The 23,000-nt window shown below is 34.7% G+C and overlaps 1 protein-coding gene across 12 annotated transcripts in view; it reads right to left on the bottom strand.

Moving 5' to 3' along the window:
* LOC113513993 (titin-like) overlaps positions 1 to 23,000 on the bottom strand; it is a 43,909-nt gene that overhangs the window by 18,856 nt on the left and 2,053 nt on the right. For 5 of the 12 annotated variants that reach the window (XR_008252515.1, XM_052892082.1, XM_052892072.1 and 2 more), the window contains exons 2-14: positions 18,470 to 21,995; positions 16,302 to 17,021; positions 15,767 to 15,884; positions 15,591 to 15,681; positions 14,628 to 14,892; positions 13,517 to 13,582; positions 10,712 to 10,877; positions 9,513 to 9,713; positions 8,456 to 8,586; positions 8,022 to 8,097; positions 6,406 to 6,614; positions 5,074 to 5,303; positions 4,133 to 4,171 (exon numbers count right to left, since the gene is read on the bottom strand). Coding sequence is in view for 10 of the 12 variants with exons in the window: in XM_052892082.1 (XP_052748042.1) it covers positions 4,133 to 4,171; positions 5,074 to 5,303; positions 6,406 to 6,614; positions 8,022 to 8,097; positions 8,456 to 8,586; positions 9,513 to 9,713; positions 10,712 to 10,877; positions 13,517 to 13,582; positions 14,628 to 14,892; positions 15,591 to 15,681; positions 15,767 to 15,884; positions 16,302 to 17,021; positions 18,470 to 21,995 (5,838 nt within the window). In the remaining 2 variants the exon portion in view is untranslated. The remainder of the gene's footprint in view (positions 1 to 4,132; positions 4,172 to 5,073; positions 5,304 to 6,405; positions 6,615 to 8,021; positions 8,098 to 8,455; positions 8,587 to 9,512; positions 9,714 to 10,711; positions 10,878 to 13,516; positions 13,583 to 14,627; positions 14,893 to 15,590; positions 15,682 to 15,766; positions 15,885 to 16,301; positions 17,022 to 18,469; positions 21,996 to 23,000) is intronic. The other 7 variants (XR_008252516.1, XM_052892076.1, XM_052892078.1 and 4 more) reach the window with 3 other exon arrangements.

The following is a 23,000-nucleotide window of genomic DNA, read 5'->3' as shown; positions in this document are numbered from 1 at the left end:
TGCGATCCTGAAACCTGTAAAACAATAATAAAGTCAGAACAGGATTATGATTATAATATTAAAGTCTTGACTCAAAATATAAGGAGTATATCCTGTAACTTCTCAAAATTTGAAGTCTTCCTTTCTAGGTTAGAAATAGAGTGTGAACTTTATATACTAACTGAAACATGGAATAGAAATTTATCAAATTTTCCTACATTAAAGGGCTATGATACGTACTACTCTAAAAAAAATTATAATCAGAATGATGGTATCGTTGTGTATGCAAAAGTAGGTTTCAGTTGTAATGTAAAGGAACAAGAACTATTTGACGCAACATGCATGATTATTGTAGTAAACCCAGATACAGTTATAATAGCAATTTATAGATCACCCTCACATAGAAATATTTATAACTTTATTACGTCACTTAATAATATATTAATTTCATATTCGAAGTATAAAAATATTGTAATTATCGGGGATGTTAATATTGACATTAAAATGGATAGTGAAGACCAAAATTCCTTCGATTATTTAAATTTGTTGGCAAGCCATGGACTCTTATCTGGTCATGATTTTCCTACTAGAGGTAAAAACTGCATAGATCATGTTATGCTCAAATGTAGGTTACCGGCAACTACTGTTGTGTTTTCCTCTCCTTTAACCGATCATTCTCCAGTTCTAACTACTATCAAAGTAAATAATAAACTCGAGAAAACTCCGCGTAACTATGCTAAGAACAAAATTAACTACAATGCTATCATCGCTGAATTAGAGAAAACGGATTTTGAAGACATTTTAAAATCATCTGATGCAAATTGGGCGACAGATATGCTTATTAAAACTCTGTCAGAACTAGTTGCAAAACACACGCATAAAATTTTTGCTCCTAGAAAACAATGGTGCCTCAAACCATGGATTACACCAGGTTTATTACGCTGTATTAAAAATAGGGACAGGATGCACATGCGAACAAAAAAGGACCCCACGAACTTAATATTAAACAGAACCTACAATAGGTACAAAAAATTTTGTAATGATTTGTTAAAAAGATTAAAAACAATTTATGAACAAGATGAACTAAAAAAACACATTAAAAATCCTAAAATGACGTGGAAGATTATTGATAATATAACAAATAGAAATACCATAAAGTCACCTCAAACTAATTTGCTTAAAATAGAACAAACCCCTGAGAAAGCTGTAGAACGTGTAAATAACTACTTTGCCAATGTTGGATGGAACCTAGCAGATAAGCTACTGAAAAATTCTGATTTTTGTTATTATAATGGAGACATAGTAAATCTTAATGAAAATAGTCCTGTAAATTCCATGGTTATGCTCGAAACTACAGAAGATGAAGTAAATTCAATAATTCTTGATTTAAAAACTGATTCAGCAATGGGACACGATAATATTCCTACTAGACTGCTAAAACTGGCAAAAGATATTTTGGTGCCTTTGCTTACGCATATTTCTAACCTGAGCCTAAGTTCAGCTACCTTTCCCAACGTATTTAAAACATCAATAATACATCCCATATATAAGGGGGAGATGGTGATAATGTAAGCAACTACCGTCCTATTTCATTGTTACCTGCAATGTCTAAAATTCTTGAAAAAATTATAAATAGGAGACTATTGTCTTACCTTAATGATAATAATATATTGTCAACAAATCAATACGGATTTAGACCAGGGAAGTCTACTAAAGACGCTGTCTCAGAAATGTCTGAATTTATAGCCACTCACTTAGATGCAAAAAATAAGTGTGTTGGTGTGTTTCTGGATCTTGCCAGGGCTTTTGATACTGTTTATGTCCCCACTCTTTTAAAGAAAATGGAAATATGTGGAATTCGTGGTAAAGTGCTTGATTTGTTCAAAGATTATCTCAAAAACCGTAAACAAATAGTTAAAATTGGTGATTATTATAGCCCTAAAGCTGATATATCCCATGGAGTCCCACAAGGTAGTGTCCTCGGTCCTACCCTTTTCTTACTTTATGTCAATGATCTCTGTAATTTATTAATTCAAAATTGTAAAGTCTTCACTTATGCTGATGATACTGCTTTAATTTTTTATGGGAAGACATGGGAGGAGACGAGAATCCTAACTGAAAAAGGACTTCAAATAGTGGCTCAATGGTTACAGATTAATCTTTTAACACTAAACATCTCTAAAACAAAATATGTTACTTTTGGCATTACAAAAAGATTAATTCCCACAGAACAAAATTTTCACATAAAAATACATAAATGCTTCAATGATATTACGACCGCAAATAACGACAGCTGTGACTGTGTTTACATATGTAAAACAGACACCATTAAATACCTGGGAGTTATACTCGACGAAACCCTAACGTGGAAACCTCATATTGACCTGCTATCATCACGAACACGACGACTTATTTATATTTTTAAAACATTACGACATATAGCAGATTCTAAATTAATTAAAATAGTTTATTTTGCATTAGTTCAGTCAATATTAAGTTACTGTATAGCTACTTGGGGTGGAGCACGAAAAACCCATTTATTAAAAATAGAGCGAGCACAGAGAGCAATACTAAAAGTAATGACCTTCAAACCTTTTCGATATCCCACTATAGAATTATACGCAGATACTGATGTGCTAACCATTAGACAAATGTTTGTAAGAGATACAGTGTTGTCCCAACACCTAAAAACTCCATTTAGCATGGATTTGATGAAACTTCGTAGAAAAGATGTTTGCCAAAGTATTCCCTTCAAAAGTTATTTTATTAATAAATTTCAAATATACCTCGGTCCTATGCTTTATAATAAAATTAATAAAATTATCGATATAAATCACCTCAATTACTTCAAATGTAAAGAAATTCTAACAGTATGGCTAAAATCATTAAATTACAATGATATTGAAAATCTTCTTATAGCAGTAAAATGACATGAGTACATACACATACAACCGCACACATATACAAACATTACACACACCCATACACATACACACACACATAAACACAATACATACCATTTTATATACATCTCTTTATTAAATAGTATGAAATGTAACATTAAAAATATACACCTTAAACAAGCAATATATATATTTATATACATCTACGATATACTATTATTATAAACAAATTTAAGATTAACCGTACATTAAAATATACAAAGATAAAATTAAAAACTATATTATTTTAGTTTGTTAACTAACGTTATTATATTGTTTGTGTTCGTGGTTATTGTGGTCGCGCTGGGTCACTTGTAAACCTGTTTACGAGCTGCAAATGGATTGATAACAATGCAATTCATTTATATTTTGTACAAGTTCAAATGTAAATCTACCCACGCAATTGCAACATTTTAATTTTTACCTATTTGTCGCTGGAAGAAGGTAGTATCTATGATACAGGCTCGGCCTAGTATAGATGCTACTGGTAAATCATATGTATGATGCGTATTTAACAAAAATGTAATAGTTTATAAGAAGAATAACTGTAACTACTTAAGTTGGTGTCAATAAAATATATTATTATTATTTTTTAAATTTCACTAAAATTCTCATCTCCCCTCTTAAGGAGAGGAGATGGCAACTAACCCCCGGCAGAAGCACAGTCGGCCGGGGTTTAGGGCCCCAGGGAGAGAAACCGGCGTACAATGCGGGCAGAATCTAAGAGCACCGCTTTCTGCATCTTTCCCGGGAGTGAGCCGCCTCGGAATCCCAACCGTCTGAGATGTTGTTCCAGACTGGTTGGGATAAGACCGTTCACCGTTCGTTATTATTATTATTATTATTATTATACTTAGATGATTCGATTGAATAACAGATAACTCAGGTACTGTGGTGACATATGACTTTAAGAAGACGTCACCCTTAAGTCATTTTGAGGTCGTGACCTTTAAATGACTGAACAATGACCGTCCGACTATAAAATGACTGAAAAGTGACGTCGTACTAACTGGCATATCTTTTGCTGACCTATTTTTTTATTTACTTATTTATCCATTAGTACATATATGTGTACATGGCGGACTTAACGCTAAAATCATTCTCTATATATTATATAATCTATGTATCTACATAATTATGTATGTACATTACAATTATTGTTATATTTATGTACAAAATATGGCATGCATGCTTGACTGAAAATGACCAACCTGTCGTCATATGGCAGTAGCGCACTTTCGTATGATAACCTACAAAAATGGTACACAATGAAGTCGGTGCAAAATGATTGATATCGAGTTAAAAATTTAACAAAGAAAATACGAAAAAAATTATATTTATGAAACATAGATAAGAATTATTTGTTACAATTAATCCAAACCATTAAATTATGGTAAAAAATAAAATAAAAAATGGTTGAACACTATTCTAAATTCAAATGGATTGTATTTAAACATAATTTCTATATTAGAAATGTCCATGATTTAATGAAAATTAAATAACTAACGGTATTTAAATGTATATCCTTAGAAGATATTTAATTGTAGGCCTAATCATTATACAGTATTAAAAAAATGAAGAGAAATTTATCAGGATTATAAAAAAAACAGAGTTAAATTACTTTTGCAGGTAATTTACAGGCACAAAAAATATATAGTTTTAATATTAAATTTTAAATATCGAATTCGTAATTTATGTTGTGCCAGAAAACAAGTAAATATGTAATAAAATAAATATTAAATTCAAATATAGAACGGATTAACTTTTCTGAAACTTTATACAATACTGTACAATAACTGGCAGCCAATATATTTCTGAATATATCCCTTTTAAACTAAAATAACTGAAAATTAAAACAATTTGAGACTGTTCTAACAATCTAAAATGTTACTTACACATAATATTCTTAGACGGAAACAATATTATAATCTGTTTTAATAGAAAACAATAAAAATGTAAACAAATGAATAATTGACGTAACCATAAGACGGTCCGCTGACGTCCAATATTAGTCCAAATCCAACATCGATTTGTACTAATATTGGACGTCATTGATTGATTGAACTTTCTCAATTGGTTATTAATTTTATAGACACTGTTTCTATCATCAATTTCTAGTAAAACAGATTATGTTAAATACAAAACCACAAACCCTTTGGTTTTCCCTTGTATTAGCTCAGCTTGAGCGGTCAATGTTTCGGCGAAGAATTGCTCGTTGTATGCGTCTTTTGGACCCCGCCATTTTCTACCACCCGGTAGGACCAACGGACGCTCTTGTGGGGTGGCCGGCCCAAAAACAGGTTTCGGCTTCCCCACACGGGGTGTGGGGCGTTGTTTCAATTGTCTAGACTCTTGTTCTTGCCTCATTTCTTCTATAATTGCCTATTTTCAGTCATTAAACTTGTAACTATCGATTGGTTTAGCCCGTTGGAGTTAAAACAAAAGTGTACTGAGCACTGTGTTGATTTTATTAATTCTAATCTTGACAATTTGCAAGAATGTTTGTATGTTTGTAGAATTTAACCGTATTTTACACTAACTGTGCTTCCAAGGCAATGTTTTTTATTTTTTCTACAGGTTATAGGACAGTTTACCAGGGGGAGACTTTGCACAAAAATCGTTTGCATGGCTGTGTTTCGGTTTGAAGGGTGGCTCAGCGTGATAAATTTATCGAGAATTGAAAAGGGAATGTTATATGACTTCTACAGTAGTTACTTTTTTATGCAACTTAGAATGACAGGCAAGCTAATGGAAAGTGGTAACCGTCGCCTATACACATGAGCAGTATCATGGACATAACAGAATATACTGTTTCGCCCATGATAACCCCTATGCGTTGCCATTCCTGAGGACTCAGATGTTATTCCTATGTACCCTGTAAATTCACTGGCATATTGCACCCTTCAAACCGAAACACAGCCATGCAAACACAACTGCTTCACGGTAGAAACACGAATGGAACAGAGGTGGTTAAGCAAACGATTTTTGTACAGGCTCCCTCTGGTAGACTGGTTTGTTTGGTGTATATGTATCAATAAATAAATAAAAATATTCAGCTATAAGATAAGTTTACGGCCATGTGGTCCCAGCATAGAATAAGCCACCCCTTCCTTTCCCGTGGGTGTCGTAAGAGGCGACTAAGGGAGAGCGAGGGATGGACAGCAACGTTCCTCTTAAAACATCTCTAAAGTCTAACTGCAGTTGCCAATCCGACTGCCAAGCGTGGCAGCTACTGGCAAAACCTTCCCAAGGGGGAGGCTTATGTTCAGCAGTGGACAGTCAAAGGCTGGTATGATGACAAAAAGATAAGTTTTAACAAATGACACTTTAAAATTGAAGTCACTGTCAATTGCATATATTTTATTTTTTATTTTCAATACATCAAAATTGTACGAAAGAACAAAGCTGGAACAGATTGCTAGATATTTATTAAAAGATAAAAAAATTATAACAAATCAAATTTTAACTATAACGTAAGACTTACTTTCTTTTGCTTCTCAATTCTCCTCTGTTCTTCTAACATCTCCGCTTCCTCCGCTCTCAGTTTCTCCATCTCTTCCTGGGTGAGAGATGGTTGTTTCATCTCCGGTATTACATTCTCTTTCTCTTCTACAATCATGTTCTGTTCTGGAGTGTTCTCTTCCACTCCATTATCTGTTACTTCTTGTACAATTGTTTCAATATGATCATTAGCTATGGATGCAAAATATTTAAATCCTTACTAATATGTGTCATTGAGGGGAAGGGATTGTTAGTAATGAAGACTACCAGTCCCATTGCTAGGTTTTTTATGGTGATTGATGGAATGGTAACCCCGCCCGCTATCGGTATACAATGGCGGGACACCAGTGAGAGATGATTGGTTAGGATGAAGCAGGTCAGTTAGCCCATCGTGACGTATTCAACAAGAATTGTTCACCATGGTTTCCAAGGGGAAACACGTGGAGGTGGATCTGATGAGGTGTATTGCTAGCAATGGGTTTAGACCCCATTACTAACAATCCCTTTCCCCCCATTGCTAGGTTCATACCCTATCAAGTCGACGTCCATGTGGTTTCCCTGTAAACAGTCGTGGTGAATCCCAAGTGTATTCGTCACGATGGGCTAACTGACCTGCCTTTCGTTCTCACCTATCATCCCCCACTGGTGCCCCGCCAGCGTATACCGATAGCGCAGGCGGGGTTACCATTTCTGATTATTATCATTTATTACTTTTACTATTACAGTCAGAAGTAACCTACTTCAGCATGCTCCCTTAATTCACGCAGTACGGTTATTAAACAATATTGTGAACATCATTGATATATTTAGTAGCAGCCTGCCAAAGATCATCTCGCCATCGACAGGGAGTTCACCCTCATACCTTACAGCCTAAATGGTCGCGTACAACGTGGTTTCAGAGATGCTTTCTCCCACGAACACTCAGGTTATGGAATGAGCTCCCTGCCGAGGTTTTCCCGAGAGACTACAGCATGGGGTTCTTCAAAAGGGGGTAAAGAGGTTTCTTCAGGGTCGGCAACGCGCGCGTAATACCTCTGGTATTGCAGGCGTTCATAGGCTACGGTAACCGCTTACCATCAGGTGGGCCGTATGCTTGTTTGCCACCTCAGTGGTATAAAAAAAAAAAGAAAGATATTGGAAGCGGCTCACAAATATCTGGAGTCGGGTTAAATATGAGTTTTTTTTATACAACTTAGAATGGCAAACAAGCTGATGGCCTACCTGATGGAAAGTGGTTACCGTCGCCTATAGACATGAGCAGTACCATGGTTATAACAGAGTATACTGTTTCGCCCATGATACCCCCCATGCGTTGCCATTCCTGAGGACTCAGGTGTTATTCCTCTGTACCCAGTAAATTCACGCCATATTCCACCCTTCAAACCGAAACACAGCCATGCAAACACAGTTGCTTCACGGTTGAAACACGAATGGAACAGAGGTACCCAAGCAATCGACTTTTGTACAAAGTCTCCCTCTGGTACATCTATTATAATTTTGTATGTCAGCGCACTAGGTTTTTAACATTGATTTGGTTTTTGCTGTCTGGAATGTTGTAATTATTTTTAATGAATAAATAAATAAATACTCAATACATACCTTCATTTTGTTCCTTAGATTCAGTTTGAGTTTCAGATATTAAATTCTCGATCAATTGTTGCTTTGCAACTGATTCCTGCAACAGAGATATATAATAATGTGCCTGAAGATACCTTATTTAGAAGTGAAACATCTACCGCAAACTGTGCGTGGACGAAATGGCAATCGGAGATTGATGACTAATACGGAAGGTTTTAGAACTAACCGTAACCGTCGATTATATAGATGCTCATGATACCCCCCATGCGTTGCCATTCCTGAGGACTCAGGTGTTATTCCTTTGTACCCTGTAAATTCACGCCATATCCCACGCTTCAAACCGAAACACAACCATGCAAACATAACTGCTTCGCGGTAGAAACATGAGTGAGACAGAAATACCCAAGCAGACAATTTTTTATCCTAAATCTCTGTTTGGTAAATGTGATGAATACCTGAACAGTAATCTGACTCAGCTGTCGAGTGACCAACTCCAGGGTCTGCTGGATGACCCCTGGCAATTGAGCCAACGCGGCCAGTTGAGCTCTCATCTGGGCCAACTGCTGCTCCAAAGTTGCATTGGGATCTAAGACAACGAATAAGACATATGATTTTAGATCTTCCCCAAAAGGCCTAACCCATTACTGGGAGGGGGAGCGGGGGAGGAGATTGCTAGTAAATATACTATTTCAGATAAAAAAATAATTTTGCAAATCGATTTATTACTGACGGAGTTATGAGGTAACAAACATGGAAAAATACAACCGAATTAGGAGCTTCCTTCTTTTGATGCCCGTTAAAAAGAAGAAGAAAGATAGAAGGAGAGCGTGTAGTGGCCCTAACTGCAGGAAATGAAGGCAGAATGCAGAAAAATGCAAGCAATAATAATCAGATCAGAATGACACATTTTTCTAATACTTGTTTTAAATGTAACAAATCCGGTCGTATAATTAAGTTTTGTAGAAATTCTTTACACTGTGAACTATGTAAAAAAAAAACAAAAAGAGAAAAAAATATATAATATACGATTATTGAAAGTTCGAAGAATCGCTTGAAAGGTCGCTAATTTGGTCGTCTAAGGTACCTATTTAAAAAAAGGCAAATTTCTGTATCCAAAAACAAGTCTTTGTTTTGGGTTTCTCCTAGTCATTTATTTTGTCAGTGGCTGTCAGTTTTGTCTGTAAAATGTTTTAGCGGTCAGCGAGAAAATCGGTGAAAGAGGCCGCAACAATCACCAGCGTCAATTGTTAACTGTCCACTGCTGAGCATAAGTCTCCCCATAGGGGGTTTTGCCAGTAGTTGCCACGCTTGACTGGCAGCCGCAGGTAGGATTTAGAGATGTTTTAAGAGGGACGTTGCGGTCCATTCTTCGATCAGTAAGTTCCCTTAGTTACCTCTCACAGGAAAGCAAGTGGTGGCCCATTCTGTATCGGGACTACACAGCAATATACGATAGTACAGACTTTTTTCGTGCAATATGTTTTTGTAAAACAAAATTGAACAGGTACTTACCAACCATACTTTGAACGTTGGTAATCAATTGATTAGCTAATTGGCTCTCCATATTTTCTGTTACTTTCTGTGTCTCTTCTACCGCGGGTTCTGATGGTGTATCTGTTTCTTCTTTAATATCTTCTGTTTTTGAATCTTCAAAAGCTATTTCTGGTTGCACGGTTTCTTCGGTTTCGAGTTTTGGTGGTGGTAAAGGTATACCTAGAGATGAAAGGTAAATTAAGTAGATTTTTACCAGGAGATTTTGTACAGACGTCGTCTGCTTGGATACATTTCTGTTCCACTTGTGTTTCTGCCATATAGCAGCTGTACTCGTTGTGTTTTGGTTCGAATTTTGGGATATGGCAGTGAATATCAACCTTATTTCTCAGGACTGGGTTACCATTCCTATATATAATCGTCGCCTATTATCCACTCTGTTCATGTCTATAGGCGACAGTTACCACTCCCCATCAGCTGGGTTATCAGTTGTATAAAAAATAATTAGGTAGTTGCTAAGTACAGAATTTTATAATAGCTACCATATTAGACTTACTATAAAGAGATTGTAAAAAATTCGACTTCATGACTATTTCTGTCTCACGTATACCTGCAGCCATGCAGCGTGATCCGGCGTGAAGGACGCGATATGGCGGTGACTTTACTATGTACTATAACTCGAGATGTGCACGGTATGGTAGGGGCACAGGCGCGGTGTGTGGTGCCTCTGGTGTTTTTTTTTGATGGGTGAAAATGAAATGGTAACCCCACCTGCGCTAACGGGATACGCTGGCGGATCACCAGTGAAGGATAATAGATGAGAATGAAAACAGGCCAGTTAGCCTATCATGATGAATTCATCAGTAATTAACCATAATTCAGGGGGAACCAAGGAGATCTACCTGGTTGGGTATTGCCTCTGATGTTGGCAGTGCTCATGGGCTATATAGTTGCTTACCATGTTACCACTGTCTGTCAGTATACACTAGTTGAGTACCATGCCAGTAAAGGATGATAGGTGAGAATGAAGTCAAATCATTTGTACCTCGTCATGACGAATTCATCAAGCATTATCAAGACGGATTCCAGAGAGAACCGCGTGAAAATAGACCTGAGCTATATACAGTATATTGTTCATAATGACGCCACTAGTCCTCTTTACTTCTTCCTCTATATGTATTCTTGTTTTTTGCTATACATAAATAAAAATTAATACCTACCAGTTTCTTCTAGATCTGGAACTTCGCTCTCTGGTAGGGGATCTACGGCTTCCAGAAACTCTGGCACCTCTTCAGGCACTAATATAGGTTCTTCTGGCTCGATAGGTGGGGGGCTAGGCTCGTTTAGAGCTCTCTCCTCCCAAGGTAGTGGTCCAGTGTCAAAGTCCTGAAGAAAATAATGGTGCTTGATGGTGTGACGATGAAGTGGAGTTATTTATACGTTTATATGTCATTTATGTGCTATATTTACATCACAATTGTAATGAATGTTGTTTATTCATCAACATAATGTGATCGCTTCGGCGCCATTTTGAAAATGGGCGGGAAAATGTGCAAGATGGCCGCTAAATGTCATGTTATAACATGATGATTTTCTTTTCTTTTTAAACGACTTTGGAATGGCGTTACTTAATTTCTTTGTATTTTTTGTGCGTATATTATACGATATGTTTCTTATATGTATGTTGTGGTCAGATTTTAATACATAAGTGATTTTTTTTCTTTGTTAACTATATATTCCCGTGTTGGACTTAATTTTTAAATAATAAAATTTTATCTTAATTGAATTCTTTATTTTTGAATTACTAGACAGATTTGAAAAATCCTTTTTACATTTGTTAGTTAATTTTTTGAGGATGGCTATAGGTTATTCGACATCACGGTTAGACAGGTGAAACCGTGGGATGGAATTAGTTATTTATAGATGTATTTCTGTTGATATTTAGTATATATATAGAAATATGTCCGCAATACATTTTGGTATTGTCGTTGAAGTTTTTTTTAACCGACTTCAAAATAGGAGGTTCTCAATTTTGTACGCTTGTATTTTATCGTTTGTATATTTGTTACTACAAAACTACTGCATTATGAAACAATTTGGATTTTTTTTTTAATCTAAAAACATACACATCCAGATTGTTCTCTTAGAAATTTTATCAAAATCGGTTCACTAGTTTAGTTTTTAAATCAAAATGACTACGTAGTTTTACTAAGATCTAAATCGATTTTTTCGTAAAAGAAAATCTACTTTTTAAAATCTCAAAATGTAATAATTTTGTCAAATTCACTCGAACGAGAAGTCATTTTAGTGAATAAATGACAGTATATACACATTAAACCTTTATGATTTACGAAAGAATGATAAAAAAAAAAACAATAAAATGTCAACGGATTCGTGAGTTAAAAATGAGTTGGACGAATCATGTATTTGATTTTTAATAAATAAATTTATTACTAAAAGTTTAAACACCAAACCAAATCTAATATGTCATACTCTAAATTTGAATTGAAAAATTTAGAGAATGACATTTCAGAAGGTCTACCATGAAATGTTCTCCGAAATTCCTGGGCCGTACGAAACACAAATGTGATGTTAAAATTACATAGTACCATACCGTTTAAAAATATTCAAAATGTTGTAATATCGTTCCTTTGTAAAATTCTAGTAGGATATATGAAGAACGAAATGTTAAGCTCCATTTACTGGATCGATTTCGGTATGAATAAAAACACGAAATTGATTCCGAAAATTCGAAATTTCATGGTAGACCCCCAGAGTTCGGGATATTCCAAAGATAAAATATTAAGTAACATAGATTAAGAACAGTAGCTGCGGTTTCTGTATTTCTATAGACGGTAGTGACCAGACTGATTCTAAAATGTCAAACTAAAAAGATTTTTTTTTATATTTAATGTCTTTTTTTTATTTGCTCCGAAGTAGTACTAGAATATGACAGTTTAGAAATTTATTTTTTGATAGATCCTTAAAAGGAGTCGGAAATCAATATTGTAAGAATTTGTACGTACCATTATTTAAAATACAAAAAAAAAAAATTAAAAAACATCCCTCGAACTATTCAATTATTAAAATACGAAATTTCGTACTTAATATTATTAATTAAACCAATAAATTATCCTTTTTTCTTCAAATTGGAAAATATGTAAGTCTTTTTCGAGATCATTGCGCGGACATTTGTAATCTGGGAACTGATGACCCAGACTATTATTTTATTTATTTATATTTCTATATTACTTTCAGACTTTCGTGCACTTGTGACAAAATATTCATAACTTGCATAGTCTGTATGAAAGAAGTGCGTCAGCCAACTATTGGCTGACATTGGCTGAGCCGAGTTGCTGGCCAATAGTTGGCTGAGTATTTTTTTAACGTTTATGACACCTTATATTCCATCTAACTATACAAGTTGAAATAGAAATCATTAGCGTCCTTTTTACCATATTTTCATTAAAAAAAAAACACGAGTCAAAAGACTGCAATAAAGTTTGAGCCTCCGGTGCTTTTTTTAATGGGTGATAATGGAATGGTAACCCCGGCTACGCTATCGGTATACACCGGCGGGTCACCAGTGACAGATGACAGATGAGGATGAAAACAGGTCAGTTAGCCTATCCTGACAAATTCAACTAGAATTAACCACGATGGTTTCTAATACAGTAACATCTTTACTCATATAATGACATTTAATAATTTAATTCTATTTTAATGTTTATCAAACACAAGGCACGCTGTGGTCGCCTATAAATGTAAGAACAGTAACCAGTGTACTGTATTAAAATGTTCTTATGTTGGTAATCCTATAAATAAATAAATTACTCTGTATTTTTTGTTTTTTTTTTTTTTTTGAGAGTTTCAAAATAAAACGCTTTAACATTATTTTTATTTTAATTGCGAACAATTTTATTTTAAAAGCTATTAGTGTATAGTTAAAAATAATTTATCGTAGCGTATTCACATCAAGTACATAATGTATTGTATTAGTTTTATTCCGTTATAGGTGCATTTACCTCTCTTTTGTAATCGGGAGCAACTTTAGGCTTAGGTTGTTTCACTATTTTCACTTTATACGGTTCCTGTAATAGAAAAAAATACTTAGTAATACAAAATTAAACAGGTAGATAGATAGATAGATAAACACTTTATTTGAGCCATTTATGACACACGTAAATTAATAAATAAATTTATACAATCTGATTATTTATAATTTTTCAAATATAAAACAAAAGATGAATATTGGAGATGTGTTTTCACCAAGTGTGTCGCAGTGACCCAAAAAGGCTACAGCTCAGTGATACTTTTGCTTAAAAGCAAAGCACGCGATTTATCTACAAAAACAAAAGCAAAGAAACTAAGCCATACAGCCCGATCTTCTATGAAATTACTTAATTATACTGTATTTCACAGAGTAAGTAATAACTACGTGTGTGCTTAGATAGATACTAGATAATTTCTCTTCATTAAAAAAAGCAACACTTTTTTCTGCAAACAAATATATCGACGGCACTAAAGCATACTGCTATTATAATTAAATAAATTAAGCAAACTGTAATAGCAAAAAAAGCTAAATAAATACAAATAAAAACAAATACCAGATTTTATGATCACCGATCAGAACTACACTGTTTGACAGATAAAAAATTACTGCAAGGCATTTTTCTGCAATACTGTGGTCTGCCAACTATCATATGGTTGGTACCTTGAAATCAAGCCAATGTCTACTTAAAATCTATTTTATTAAAGCATAATCGATATAATTGACATCTCAATGTCAAAAAATAAGGAAGTACAGATACATGAAAAATTACAACATGATTTGGCGCCAAATTGAATTTTGGCAACAGTTGACTATTCATTACTCTGTGGAATCGTAAAACGGTAGCATTCAATGTTATAATTATTAAATCAGATAAATATTTAGACTATAAAACTAACAGGTTCTTTTTTCAGGTTTTAAGTTCAATTAACAATACCACTCCCTTAATATGAATTATTATATTTTATTATTTGACTAACCATTTCTCATTACACTGGTCGTTTGGTCTTTACCTTCGAAATTTAAAAAAATCTACAGACTTTTTTAAACTAAAATCATAGATAAAGAACTTCAGTCATACCAACCTCAACAACTGGTTCCTCTTGTTCCACATACGCGTAATACCCAAATTTGGCTTTCGGCACTGGCCTCTTTGGTTTCTGCAGGAACGTCGTCCACTTCCTTTCTTCTTTCTTTTTCTCCTCTTTAGTCTTAATCAACTCCTCGTTCAGTGCCTTCAAGACTTCAGAATTGTGCAGCGATTCCACGATAGGCTTGATTTTTTTGAAGTCGACGCTGGAATCATCCTCTATTGTTCGGTGCATGTGTGAGGATATCACTCGTTTCAGGCTATTTTCAACCATTTTGTGGGAATAAAGAAGGTCCATTATTATTTGTAGAGTCTGTTTATAAGTATTTTAGTTTATTAAACTGTAATGCTGATGTAGAAAGAAGTGAATGGTGTTATTTAAATGGCGTTAGGAGGGAGATATTAAGATTTGACAATTTCAATTTAAGCCAAAAATTACAGTTCTTCATGTACGATTTCCATAGATAATCTGATATTAACCGTGTGATCTCCGGATTAGAATGGGTCACCTCTTTCTTTTCCGTGGGTGTCGCTTACGACACTTAAGGGACTTACCCCTCTTAAGGGGACTAAGGGAGGGCGAAGAATAGGCTGCAGCGTCCTTCTTAAACATCTCTAAAGCCATAACTGCGGTTTCCAATCCGCCTGCCAAGCGTGTCAGGGGGAGGCTTATGTTCAGCAGTGGACACTTAAAGGCTGATATGAAGATGATGATGGTAATCGAGGTCAGTATGTAAAGAAGAGCATAGAACTAGAATAAATGTAAAATACGTGATTCTTGTTGGATAACAAAATGGTTGAAAACGTTACTACGACCTAAGATGTATGTAATGATTTAATGTAATTAAATGTACATGTCTCTTTTTCACTTTTTTTTTCCACGATATGAAAGAATTATTATTAATTGATACATTATTCATTTATTTACTATAGATATATTATCTTTTATTTCACTTACCCCATTACGTGGGCCTCTCTCAGCATTTCGGATTCACCGGAAATTAATTCTGCTATCTTCTCCTCTGTCATACCGGGTTTGCCTAATTCTTCTAGAAGAAAGTATATATATTTTTTTGTAAATAAAAGTAATGGTTCTATGGGTTTATCAAAAAAGGTCAAATTATTATAACTCACTGGCAACTTCTTCATCCACGGTCGCTTCCTCTAAACCATCCACAATTCCTTGAACGGTACCCAAGATTTCACCAGTAGGTGTCATGTACAATCTAGAAGGTTCTGGAGGCTTCTGTTCCTATAATACAAAAACAGTTTTTTATACAATATAGAATGGCAAGTAAGCTGATAGCCTTCCTGATGGAAAATAGAAACCGTCACCTATAAATATGAACAGCAATATCGCTGTGACACTTATTGTATCTTCATGGGTTGCCATTCCTGAAGAGTAAGATGTTATGCCTCCGTATCCTGTAATTTCACTGCCATATCCCACCCTTTAAACCGAAATACAATCATGCAAGCATAAGTACTTGTCAACAGAAACACGAGGGTTAGAGGTTAACTTTTCTTTAAAATTACTCACTTCCTTATCATTCTCTTGTCACTATAAGGTCTCAATACTAAAGTGATGTTTAACTGTATTAAATTAATTAACCTAATATTGAGTGGGATTTCTTAATATAAAAATTTGAACTGAGCACAATTTTCTTACCTCAACCATTTCAAAGTGTTTATGCTTAACAATTTCTTCTGGATTAAAAACGACAGGTCTGTAACCAAGCAATGGATCCTTCTTTTCCTCTAACATCGTAGTTTCTTCATTTTCAATCTTCTCTACTCTTGCTATAGTTTCGGATATGCTTTCATCTTTAAAGTTTAGAACAGATTCTAGATTATGACTGTTTATTTTTTCTGCATTTTGTATATTAGTTTCACTAGCTGCAAAGTTTTCTTTACTTTCTAATACTTTTTCTGTTATTGTCGAACTTTCTTTAATATCTTTGTCTGTTACTTTATCACTAGCTTCAATTAATTGGTTAGTATCTAAAAATTTATTTTCATCTTTTATCATATCTGATTTTAATTTCTCATCTACATCTGTAATATCAACTTTAGCCGCCTTAGACAGTTCATCGATACTTTCCACATTATCAGTAACCTGTTTATCGATTTTAGACCATTCTGTCTCTGCTTTATAATCGATTTTAACTTCTTCAGCTTTAGACACTTGTTGCATTTCAACAGTGGTTTCTTCTTTTGAGAAACTCTCTGTTTTTGCAGTATTATACTCAATTTTTGATTTTACTTCAACATCGATATCCGTGTTAGTATCCATACCAACTTGTTCTTTATATTCCTCTATGCTTTTAATTGTTTCATCAATAGCCGACGCTAAAAGAGACGACTTTCTTCCGATCTCCAAGATTTCTTCCTGTGTATAATATTATTTAGTTAATTTAATGACATTAAAAAAAAATAAGGTTTCAAATCTTTACTACATGTGTATGAGACTTCTCTGAATAATATGAAATTGGTTGAAGGCATATATAATACATACACTATATAACGGAATACATACATGTACACTACATTACATAGTGTATGATAATGCTGCCAGCTTTTGTTGACAAATTGCCAAATGTCGTAAACAGTATTAGTTGAAGAATAAAATAATAAATAAAGTCTGAAAATTGTCAAAATATTGTACATCGCTCTACCCGCTGACATTGATGCTCCTTTCCATTTTGGGTGTTGCTGGAGGAGAACTCTTTTAGAGTTAACCTCGCCTTTGTACATTTACTTACCTCTGTCATATTTTTATGTACCATCAATGTGCACAATAAAGTATAAATAAATAAAAATAAATAAATATCCACACAGTGCGGTGAATTTAAATGTCATTTTATACTCTGACGTTATAAAATGTCTTCCGATACTGTTATACCGATATCGATGCCCACAGCTACTTTCTACCATCGTACGGCTCGCCATCGACAGGGAGTTCATCCTCATGTCCTACAGCCTCAATGGTCGCGTACTGCGCGGCATCAGAGATGTTTCCTCCCACGAACACTCAGGTTGTGGAATGAGCGCCCTGCCGAGGTTTTCCCAAGACACTACAGCATGGGGTTCTTCAAAAGGAGGGTAAAAAGGTTTCTTCAGGGTCGGCAACGCGCGCGTAATACCTCTGGTATTGCAGGTGTTCATAGGCTACGGTAACCACTTACCATCCAGGTGGGCCGTATGCTTGTTTGCCATCTCAGTGGTTAAAAAAAAAAAATCTTTACACAATAAAGATTTTCTATTATATTTACATAATGATCTATGAACAAAAACTACATTAGTTCATAATTGTAATTTTTTTTATGCAACTTAGAATGGCGAACAAGCTGACGGCCTACCTGATGGAAAGTGGTAACCGTCGCCTATAGACATGAGCAGTACCATAGACATAACAGAGTATACTGTTTCGCCCATGACACCTCCATGCGTTGCCATTCCTGAGGATTTAGGTGTTATTCCTCTGTGCCCTGTAAATTAACTGCCATATCCCACCCTTCGAACCAAAATACAGCCATGCACTTCTGCTTTAGCGTAGAAACACGAATGGGACACTGGGCGCAAACAAACGATTTTTGTACATACAAAGTCTCCTTCCGGTAACATTATAATATAAATAATAAAGTATGTAGGTAATACATAATATTATAAGTATTGCATACGTTAGTTCTATTTTTAAAGAAATCAAATGATAACAGACGAATTTTTTTTTTCTAAGATAAAGGAACTAAAAGTACTTTTTAGTTAAGCAACGATGCAGAAATTTTGTCAAGTTGAAATAATTGCAAAACTAGGAAAATATTCATAAAAAATACATACCCGCCTGTAATATTTTCCATCAGCGCCACCCCGTAACCCTGGTTTTGTATAAACAGGAAAAGAAACTTTCTCCTCGGGGGGAGTTGGTAATGGAGGATCGTAAAGTATGGGAGATTCTAAATTCGTCTCAATATGGGGCACTAACTTTTTCTTAACTATATTTGGATCTTCGTGAAAATCTTCTTTTTTCACAATATTCGGATCCTCGTGCTCGACTATTAGGGTTCCTTTAGTTTTAGGAAGCGGTATTTGCAATTTGAATACGTATTCGTCAGTTAAAGGTGTTGGTGGAACAGTTGACGGGGTGGGTGTATCTATATTGTTATTCTCATCGCTTTGCACAGACGATTGCCTATCCAAAATAACCTGTTGGGCTAAATCAGTGCGCAATGTGAGATTGTGTGATGACGATTTTGATGTCGATGATTCTGAAGACTTTGCCACGAAAGTAGATTCTTGGATTACTTCTGATTTATGACTCTCGGCTTTCTCGTGTACAAATTCACATGAACTAGATTCAGATATGTCGACAAATTTGCTTAAAGATACTGCCATTTGCTGTTTGGACAGGTCAAGTGATTGCTCGATTTGTACGATTTTAGTCTGAGATTCTTGTCTAATTTCAGGAGGATTGTCCACTTCTATGACTTGTTCTTTTACGATTTTCAACTCAGTAGATTCAACTTGTGGTTCGATCGGTTTAATGACATTCTCTACTTTTACAGCGGCGGATACTTCTAAATCTAATGATTCTTCTTTCTTTTCTGCAATTATTTCTTCTTCAGCTAATTGAATGTGATTTTCTACTTCTTCATTAATTACAACAGACGATGAATCATTAATTATTTCTTCGATTTCAATGGCCTCTTTTTTAGATGCTTCAACATTGACTTCTAATTGTTTAGCAACCGACTTGGTTATGCACTCTTCTTTAACCGACATCTGCTCACTTTTAATATTGATACTTTCAATTTCTTTTATATTTTTAATTGCAGATTCCGTTGCAATTTGGTGATGTGATTTCTTTTCCACGACTTCTTGAACGTCTTTAATAACTTCTTCAGCTACTTGAACTTTTGTTTTTTCTGTTGTAGCAGCAAATGAAGAAACGTGAGTATCTTCTACTGCAGATTTAGCTACTTCTTTTATAAGTTGCTCATGCTTCAATGCCACATTTTCTGTACTCACAGCTTCATTACATTCAATAGCTATGTTAACTTCATCGGCACTTTGCACTGATGCAGTTTCAGAAAATTCTGCTAATTGCTCTTCGAAAATTGCATCTTTATTTGTGAAAACATGAGCTTCGACTATCGCGACATACATCTGTTTTTCTTTCGATTGCGTAGTGGTTATTTGTTTAGCTTCATGCGTTTCAACCTTTTTTTGTGTTGTAGAATGTGACATGCTACTAACAGATTTATTAGACGTTTTGATTTCAGTTACTGCTTGTGATGAACTGACATTATCTTTTTTCGCTAACCATTCTAGTGGATCGCTCTCATTCATTACTTCTTCTTCAATCTGACTGCGGCTCCTAGACCTTCTGTTACGACGTTCTATAACTTCTGATTCCTCTATTCCAGTTTTGTTCTGGAATTCTGATATCACGGCATCCATTTTAACAGTTAGTTCTTCTGATTTCTTTTCGCTGAGTTGCGCCATTTTAGACCCCGATAAATTACGCTTATGACCCTTTTCTTCTTCTACTACTAAGTTCTGTTGAACATCTTCAATTTTCTCTTGTGTAACATTTTTCTGTTCTTCAATTCTTTTCTTCTCCACTTCTTTTGCGAATACTTTTGTAGTTTTGTTTTCCTCCAGCTTACTTACATTTATTTCTTTTGCATCTTTAACTGCTGACGCTTCAACTCTTTTGTTTTCGTCAGCTTTTACAATTGTTTTGATATCTGTTTTATCTGAAATTCTTATATCTTTTTTAGTTTCTTTTTGTTCCGATTCTGTTTTTACTTGTTTCTCATTTTTCGTCACATGAGTAGTAACTTTTTCTTGACTTTCATCCAAATTTGTAAATACAGGCTCACTTAGAATAAATCTAGATAGTGCTACCATAACATCAGTTAAATGAATAAAAAATGTTTTTAATAACAAATTGTAATGGTAATTTGAATGTATAGAGCCCCTTATATTTGGAATGGTCTGTAAACCGATCGTATAAGCTCTTTGCTCTGCTAATAATTTAGAACAAATTCTTTCATCACGTATTTTAGATTCGTTGGTTTTCTGGGATGTTTCAAAAGTCTCAGATTCTTGGCGATAAGATTTCTGAGCTTCTTGTAGGGATTTTTTTCTCTGGCTATCTTTTCTTTCCAAAACTTCTTTAGTATCTACTTCTGTATCAAATATCATTGATTTTCTTCTAACGCTTCCTGATTCAATAGTTTCTTCTATTTCTTGCTTAGCAGATAATCGCCTCTCATTTATCGAATTCTCTACAATCTCATTAGAATCGAATTTTTCAACTATTTTGGCTACTTTGATATCAGTTTTATCACTTTTAACAATTTCATCACTAGCTTCTTTGGTAACCACAGTTGGTTCTTTTGCTGATACTGCAGTCATAGATTCTGAACTTAATTGAGCTGTATCAGAAGTAGATTCCTTCGTAATACCTTTAACAGATTGTTTATGAGATTCGGTATTAATCTTTTCATTTGTTAATTCACATTCTTCAACAGTTTTAGTCTCTACAATTTCCGCATCCTGTTTGATTATAGTGTGATCTAAGAGTTCCACGTCTATTTCTTTTTTTATTTCTTCTGCAACAGTCATTGCTTTTTCTATACTTTCATTGACAATGTTCGTTGCAGTCATTTCAATTTTATCAATGTCAATTTCCTGTTTCATTTTCTTTGTAAATTCAATTTCTTCTTTTGTCATCAGTTCAGATTTAAACTCTTCAATTGTTGTCTTGCTAATTTGTTCTACATTTTTGGTTAATATAGAATTACTTTCAACAGTTTTTCTTTCTGTAGACTCTTTTAACCTGTTGTCTATTATTTCTTTTTCTTTTTTGATTTTCTCTTGTTTCTTCTTCCAGTCTGGATCGTATTGTTCAGAAATAGGCAATTTAAATTTAGTTTCGACGACTTCTTCGTCTTCACCATGTTTTCCGAACTCATCCCTGTAGTTAGGATTTAATATTATTGGGTCTTCTAAATCTGGGATGTCACCTAAGGGTTCCGTGGAAAAAGGACGGTAAGGTTTAGTAGATAAAGCGAAAGGGGATGCAGTTAAGGACCTGGATTCAGACGGTTTCGGGGTTCCCAACAAAATTTGACTGGGATCGTTAAATTCGGTAATATTGTTAGGGTTTTGTGGATCATCATAAAAATTGGAATTGATCTGATTTAAATCTTGTTTCTCGTAGTATTCAGGGTTGATAGGGTCCAAGAATTGCTGTATTTGGAATACCTCAGTCGGTTGAGATGGTCGGTCGAAATCTTCCCGGTCTATCTGCTCGTATATTGGCTCGTATTCGTCCAGCACTGGATCGTACAGGCCGCTGGAATAGACGAAAATAAAATTTTAATATTTGTCTCATTTGTCATACTCGAGAACGTAATGTACGTCCACTAGTATGACTCTTGCGAAAGACTACTGATAAATTTTAATTTAGCTCGTCCGTCATACTCGTGAACGCGGCATACGTTTACGAATATGACTTGTAAGACTGACCGCGGAAAAAAATAAAAAAATTGTTAAATCTAGGCCATCCGTCGTCATAATGCACGACAAAAATATGTTGTTGCTCAACACCATACGTCGGGCCATAATTCGCAACGCCATCTAGTTCGAAATTAAGAAAACCAACTGATAGACATACCTAAAAATATTTCTCTTATTAATTAATATATAGTAAACACTCAGACCGTATTGCCGTGTGGTCCCGGCATCGAATAAACCACCCCTTTCTTTCCCGTGGGTGTCGTAAATCGCCTCGATTAAGGAAGGACGAGGGTTGGGCATCAGCGTCCCTCTTAAGACATTTCCAAAGCCCAACTGCGGTTGCCAATCCGCCTACCAAGCGTGGCAACTACTGGCAAAACCCCCCAAGGGTAAGGCTTATGTCCAGCAGTGGACAATTAAAGGCTGATATGATGAAACAGACCAATACATATAAAACTCACTAATATTTATTTATGTCTGTATGTACCTCGCACATCCTTGCTTTCGAACTCGCGACCATCGGAAGGTGAAACGGTGTGTTAAATTGGTATACCATCAAATCCATTGTTTATTCATCCAAAATCCTAAACATCTTAAAAAATATTTTTTTCTATTTAAAAAAGAAAAAAAAATGGAGATTTTATTATTGTTTGTAAAAGAATAAGTTTAAAATTGCTTTAGTTAAGTTTAATTTGATATTATTTAAATACATTATTTTATATATATTATTACTGAGACGAACTGAATCTTCAAGAATTCAGGTCTTCTCTTATTTTAAAATAATCCAGTATAAAAATCATGAAATCCAGACGAATATTATTATGTTAGTATCAAAAAAAAA

The sequence above is a fragment of the Galleria mellonella genome, unplaced genomic scaffold (genome assembly GCF_026898425.1).
Source record: "Galleria mellonella isolate WM207_F2 unplaced genomic scaffold, CSIRO_AGI_GalMel_v1 utg150, whole genome shotgun sequence".
Classification (NCBI taxonomy): Eukaryota; Metazoa; Arthropoda; class Insecta; order Lepidoptera; family Pyralidae; genus Galleria; species Galleria mellonella.
Note: the sequence above shows the minus strand (reverse complement) of the source record. Positions and strands in the feature narration are given on the sequence as shown.